At 41.7% G+C, this 7311-nt stretch overlaps 1 protein-coding gene across 1 annotated transcript in view; it reads right to left on the bottom strand.

Moving 5' to 3' along the window:
- Positions 1-631: 631 nt before the first annotated feature.
- Positions 632-7311, bottom strand: part of LOC307269053 (retinal guanylyl cyclase 2-like) — a gene marked incomplete at both ends in the record, with an annotated part of 25164 nt that continues 18484 nt past the window's right edge. The window contains 5 exons of the mRNA XM_080051876.1: positions 632-719; positions 993-1078; positions 2059-2144; positions 5660-5758; positions 6852-7026. Coding sequence (XP_079908002.1) covers positions 632-719; positions 993-1078; positions 2059-2144; positions 5660-5758; positions 6852-7026 — 534 coding nt within the window. The remainder of the gene's footprint in view (positions 720-992; positions 1079-2058; positions 2145-5659; positions 5759-6851; positions 7027-7311) is intronic.

The raw sequence follows: 7311 nt of genomic DNA, 5'->3' as shown, positions 1-7311 counted from the left end.
TAAGGGTAAGGGTTACTAGCACATTGTAGAACTCACATTGCAAATCTTTTAAAATGATACAAATTCAAACTTTTTACTATATTTAATTATTAATTTATAACATGGAATTAAAGGATCAATTATGAATAATGCATCATAACGTCACTGACATATAACATGGGAATGGAATTATGCATAGCTAAGCTATGAGAGCCGTAGCCTTGTATTCAATGGACAAATGTGGTTTTAATCTTGTCATGAAACTCTCAGAAAATAAGCACAAAAAGCCAAACTGTAATGGACCAGTGGAATAGTCAGTGTTGTGGATCCTGGACTATGATCCTTCCCCTGTTTGCAGCTTCGCCCGGTGTAAACATGGGGTTAGGGTTAACCCTAACACTAAACATGGCGTCCGGACGAACTTTGAGACGAGAGACAGAAGAACTGAGAGATTTGGTTTCTGAACATTTTATTGAACAACTGGAAACAAGTTTCATGTCGAAGGGTTTTCATGTTACATTAACAAATCGGCTTTACATTGTGAACAGTATTTCTACTATACATTTACATATTTCTGTCCGCTCCTTCTGTGAGACTGTAACTGTGTGTGTGTGTGTGAGTGTGTGTGTGTGTGTGTGTGTGTGTGTTAAAATCATTTCTTCGCCGCCCTTGCTTGTCGATCCAAAAACTTTTGCCGTCTATCTGGTGGAATCTCTTCCAGCGTGAGTCCATGGCCGGCACTGAGAGAGAGACAGACAGACAGACAGACAGACAGACAGACAGACAGACAGACAGACAGACGGAGACAGAGACAGAGAGATAGAGAGACAGACAGAAAAGAGAGACAGAGACAGAGACAGAGAGAGGGAGAGGGAGAGCGAGAGCGAGATAAATAAAATATATTAGCACACACTTCCACTGACGCTCATTGCTTTGGGTAAGGGTTAGCTGACTTTATACTTCGCAAATATAACTTCAAGGCTCGAGGTTCGGGGCTTGTGATTGGTTCTTACCCTCCGGTGAGGTCAGGAGGAACGGGAAGTGGTTTGTCGAAGCCAACTCTTCCACTCAGCCAGTACGTATCCACGAGGGGCGGCGACTACACACACACACACACACACACACACACACACACACACACACACACACACACACACACACACACACACACACACACACACACACACACACACACACACACGCGGTTTCAGTGTTTCATTGGACCTGATGAGATTTTTACTGATTCTTTGTTTTCTCCTCATCAACACGGCAGTTTTCTAGATGAACATCTCAGTTACATTTACGATCAAAGTATTGAGACGGAGCAGTCATCTATCTATCTATCTATCTATCTATCTATCTATCTATTTATCTATCTATCTATCTATCTATCTATTGAGACGGAGCAGTCAGCCATATAAGGGTTGACCCTACTGTTATGGTCATATCTGTAATGAGCAGTCAGCCATATAAGGGTTGACCCTGCTGTTATGGTCATATCTGTAATGCAGTAACTAGGGTTAATATAGGAGCAGTCAGCCATATAAGGGTTGACCCTACTGTTATGGTCATATCTGTAATGAGCAGTCAGCCATATAAGGGTTGACCCTACTGTTATGGTCATATCTGTAATGCAGTAACTAGGGTTAATATAGGAGCAGTCAGCCATATAAGGGTTGACCCTACTGTTATGGTCATATCTGTAATGCAGTAACTAGGGTTAATATAGGAGCAGTCAGCCATATAAGGGTTGACCCTACTGTTATGGTCATATCTGTAATGCAGTAACAGTCAGCCATATAAGGGTTGACCCTACTGTTATGGTCATATCTGTAATGCAGTAACTAGACGGAGCAGTCAGCCATATAAGGGTTGACCCTACTGTTATGGTCATATCTGTAATGCAGTAACAGTCAGCCATATAAGGGTTGACCCTACTGTTATGGTCATATCTGTAATGCAGTAACAGTCAGCCATATAAGGGTTGACCCTACTGTTATGGTCATATCTGTAATGCAGTAACTAGGGTTAATATAATGCTTGTAATGAAGTGAAAAGTGTGAATGTATCAGCAGCTACCGGATACTTGCGTGTCTCGATGTCGTATCCCAGGTTCAGACTCTTCAGGACATTGACGGTCGCCAGACTGATGTGGATCCTGTAGGCTGAAGGGAGATAGGGTTAGGGTCATATATATATATATATATATATATATATATATATATATATATATATATATATATATATACAGTATCTCACAAAAGTGAGTACACCCCTCACATTTCTTCACATTTTTCTTTATATCTTTCCATGGGACAACACTGAATAAATGACACTTTGATACAATGTAAAGTAGTCAGTGTACAGCTTGTATAACAGTGTAAATGTACTGTCCCCTTAAAATAACTCGACACACAGCCATTAATGTCTAAACTGCTGGCAACAAAAGTGAGTACACCCCTTAGAAAAAATTTACAAATTGGGCCCAAAGTGTAAATATTTTGTGTGGCCACTGGCCACCATTATTTTCCAGCACTGCCTTAACCCTCTTGGGCATGTAGTTCACTAGAGCTTCACAGGTTGCAACTGGAACCCTCTTCCACCCATTTATGACAGCATCACAGAGCTGGTGGATATTAAAGACCTTGCGCTCCTCCACCTTCTGTTTGAGGATGCCCCAAAGATGCTCAATAGGGTTTAGGTCTGAAGACATGCTTGGCCAGGCCATAACCTTTACCCTCAGCTTTTTTAGCAAGCCACTGGTCGTCTTGGAGGTGTGTTTGGGGTCGTTATCATGTTGCAATACCACCCTGCGGCCCAGTTTACGAAGGTTGAGTGCACGTGGTCAGCGTCATACACAGAGGTTGGCTTTGGAAAATAGACGTATGAGTGCTGCCAGCATTGCTGAAGGGCTTGAAGGGGTGGGGGGTCAACATGTCAGTGCTCAGACCATACGCCACACTCTGCATCATACTGGTCTGCATGGCTGTCATCCCAGAAGGAAGCCTATTCTAAAGATGATGCACAAGAAACCCCACAAAAAGTTTGCTGAAGACAAACAGACTACGGACATGGATTACTGCAACCATGTCCTGTGGTCTGATGAGACCAAAATACATTTATTTGGTTCAGATGATGTTAAGAGTGTGGAGCGGCAACCAGGTGAGGAGTACAAAGACAAGTGTGTCTTGCCTAGAGTCAAGCATGGTGGTTGGAGTGTCATGGTCTGGGGCTGCATGAGTGCTGCCAGCACTGGGGATCTACAGTTCATTGAATTCTAACATGTACTGTGACATACTGAAGCAGAGCATGATCCCCTCCCTTCATAAACTGGGCCGCAGGGCAGTACTGCAACATGATAACGACCCCAAACACCCCTCCGAACGACCACTGGCTTGCTAAAGAAGCTGAGGGTAAAGGTTATGGACTGGCCAAGCATATCTCCAGTCTTAAACCCTATTGAGCATCTTTGGGGCATCCTCAAACGGGAGATGGAGGAGCGCAAGGACTCTAATATCCACCAGCTCCTTGATGTCGTCATGAATGGGTAGAAGAGGGTTCCAGTTGCAACCTGTGAAGCTCTAGTGAACTACATGCCCAAGAGGGTTAAGGCAGTGCTAGAAAATAATGATGGCAAAACAAAATATTTACACTTTGGGCCCAATTTGGACATTTTTTCTTAGGGGTGTACTCACTTTTGTTGCCAACAGTTTAGACATTAATGGCTGTGTGTCGAGTTATTTTGAGGGGACAGTAAATTTACACTGTTATACAAGCTGTACACTGACTACTTGACATTGTATCAAAGTGTCATTTATTCAGTGTTGTCGCATGGAAAGATATAATGAAATATTTGAAGAAATGTTAGGGGTGTACTCACTTTTGTGAGATACTGTATATATGTGTGTATATACAGTCATATGAAAAAGTTTGGGAACCCCTCTCAGCCGGCATTATAATTGACTCTGCTTTCACAAAAAAAATATAAAAGTGGAATGTCTTTAATTTACCAGGAACAGTTAAGTACTGGGATGTTTTCCAAACAAAGATTTTTTGAAAAGCAGTATTTGGTTGTATGAAATAAAATAAAATGTGAAAAACTGGCTGTGCAAAAATATGGATACCCTTGTGGTTTTGTTGATTGTAATGCCTGTAACAGCATGTAAAACTGATGACTTTAAACACAAAGTTGGTTGGATTATGTTGTTAAGCCTTGAACCTCATATAATTGTCTGTTTAATCATGAGAAAATGTATTTTAGGTGCCTAAATGCAAGTTGCACTTCTCTTTGACTCTCTGCTGAAGTGAGACAGAATGGGATCATCAAAACAGCTCCCAAAAGATCTGAAAAACAAAGATTGTTCATTGTCATGGTTTAGGGGAAGGCTACAAGAAGCTTTCCCAAAGGTTTCAATTGTCAATTTCGACTGTAGGGAACGTTGTCAGGAAATGGAAGGACACAGGCATAGTGGCAGTTAAACCCAGGCATGGCAGACCAAGAAAAAAACAGAAGCGGCATAGGTGGAGGATTGTGAGAATGGTTGCACACAACCCACAGATCACCTCCAAAGACCTGCAAGAACATCTGGCTACAGATTGTGTATCTGTACATCGTTCAACAATTCAGCGCAATTTGCACCAAAACATCTGCTTTTTATAAAGACCAAATAACTTAATTTTTGTCTCATCAGTCCAAAGCATTTTCTTCCAATATGAAGCTGGCTTGTCTAAATGAGCTTTTGCATACTCCATGCAACTGTATCTGTGGCGTATACAGATTTGCACAGATGTTTTGGTGCAAATTGCACTGAATTGTAGAACCATGTACAGATACACAATCTGCAGCCAGATGTTCTTGCAGGTCTTTGGAGGTGATCTTTGGGTTGTGTGCAACCATTCTCACAATCCGCCGCATATGCCGCTCTTGTACTTTTCTTGGTCTGCTAGACCTGGGTTTAACTGCAACTGTGCCTGTGTCCTTCCATTCCCTGACAACGTTCCTTACAGTAGAAATTGACAATTGAAACCTTTGGGAAAGCTTCTTGTAGCCTTCCCCTAAACCATGACAATGAATAATCTTTGTTTTTAAGATCTTTTGGGAGCTGTTTTGATGATCCCATTCTGTCTCACTTCAGCAGAGAGTCAAAGAGAAGTGCAACTTGCATTTAGGCACCTAAAATACATTTTCTCATGATTAAACAGACAATTATATGAGGTTCAAGGCTTAACAACATAATCCAACCAACTTTGTGTTTAAAATCATCAGTTTTACATGCTGTTACAGGCATTAAAATCAACAAAACCACAAGGGTACCCATATTTTTGCACAGCCAGTTTTTCACATTTTATTTTATTTCATACAACCAAATACTGCTTTTCAAAAAATCTTTGTTTGGAAAACATCCCAGTACTTAGCTGTTCCTGGTAAATTAAAGACATACCACTTTTATATTTTTTTTGTGAAAGCAGAGTCAATTATAATGCCGGCTGAGAGGGGTTCCCAAACTTTTTCATATGATTGTATATATATATATATATGTATGTATATATATATATATATATATATATATATATATATATATATATATATATATATATATATACACACATATAGTGAATATGAGTTATTGACTCATTCATGTTCAAACACTTGATCGATCAGTGATTTTACTGAACATACGCAGTCCGCTGGACTCCATGATCGAGGCCAAGGTCACTGTGTCCCCAAACAGACAGTACCGGGGCATGGTGAGCCCCACCACTCCTGCCACCACCGCACCTGCACACAGAGGAACATCCCTCAGACATGGGTTACGGTTAGGGGTTAGGGTTAGAGCAGGGTTAGGGTTAGGGGGTTAGAGGGTTAGGGTTAGGGTTAGGGTTAGGGTTAGGGTTAGGGTTAGGGTTAGAGCACCTGCACACAGAGGAACATCCCTTAGACATGGGTTAGGGTTAGAGGGTTAGGGTTAGAGGGTTAGGGTTAGAGCAGGGTTAGGGTTAGGGGGTTAGGGTTAGAGGGTTAGGGTTAGGGTTAGAGCACCTGCACACAGAGGAACATCCCTTAGACATGATGAAGGAAATGAATTCCCAACCACAGAACAAAGAGTTTCTGAAGCTGAAACTTAGTCAGCAGCTTTGATGATAAAAACCAAAGCAGGAGAAGTTAAAGGCCTACTTCACCGGTTAGAATATGAAGGTTTGTCACAGAAAGAGAAATGTAGGGTTAGACAGTGAGACCATAAAACACTCTTTCTGCCTTTTCTCAGGCTAGGATGATCCGATTTCAATTTTTTTTGCACATTTATACTTCATAGGATCTCCGAGTTCAATACACCTTCATATTCCAACCGGTGAAGTAGGCCTTTAAGCCCTAACCCTCCGCTGCTGGCCCCATGGATCCACACTCCTCTCACAACCAGTCACTGCTGAAGTTGATTTAAAGCAGTGTTAAATCAGGGTTTTGAATAAGAGATAACTCTAAGGCATTCAGAGGATCTGGAAACCCTGGTTAGGGTGACTGTATTTAAGGGTAAGGGTTAAGCTAGTCTGGTTTACCGGGCATCTACAACTAGTTTACCACATCAAACTCCTCCCCTTCCTCTTCCCTGCTGTAGTCTACCGTTTGCGCTTCGCTCGAACTGATCGAGCTCATAATGTTGCTAAAACCTAAGGTCCATGGTCTGCACCAAATGTCACTATATTGAAAAGGCACATTACGGCTTCCTGGGCTTAGCGCCGCCCAAGACGATTGTGATTGGTTTAAAGAAACTAAAACAAGCCAGGCCTGTTTCCCCGTATAGTAGAAACTAAACAGCCTGGATCCAGAGCACACTTAGGTGGTCTAGCTGTGAGAGACTAGGGTTAGACCGAACCTGAGTGCAGCCCGATGCGGATCTTGACTTTAATCTCGGGCATGTGTCTGATCTTGAAGAACCCGATGGCGTGCAGAATGTCCAGCGACATGTTGGAGACCTCCGCGGCGTGTTGGTCCCCGTTCCTGGTGGGAATCCCCGACGCCACCATGTAGGCGTCGCCGATTGTTTCTACCTGAAAACATGTTTAGAACACCGTTCATTCATCACACTCCTTCAGTCAAACACAATGGATCAGTTTTTACCCTTTCTACCGTCTATCTATATATCTATATATCTATATATATATATTATATATATATATAGATATATATATATAGATCTATTTACCTGTATATATGGATTTATCTATATATATAGATATACACTCACCGGCCACTTTATTAGGTACAGCAGTTCATTTTCTTGTTAACACATTTACCTAATCAGCCAATCACATGGCAGCAACTCAATGCATTTA

This window comes from Ammodytes marinus, assembly GCF_949987685.1.
Source record: "Ammodytes marinus genome assembly, chromosome: 23".
Lineage (NCBI taxonomy): Eukaryota > Metazoa > Chordata > Actinopteri > Uranoscopiformes > Ammodytidae > Ammodytes > Ammodytes marinus.
This window is presented reverse-complemented; position numbering and strand designations above follow the sequence as displayed.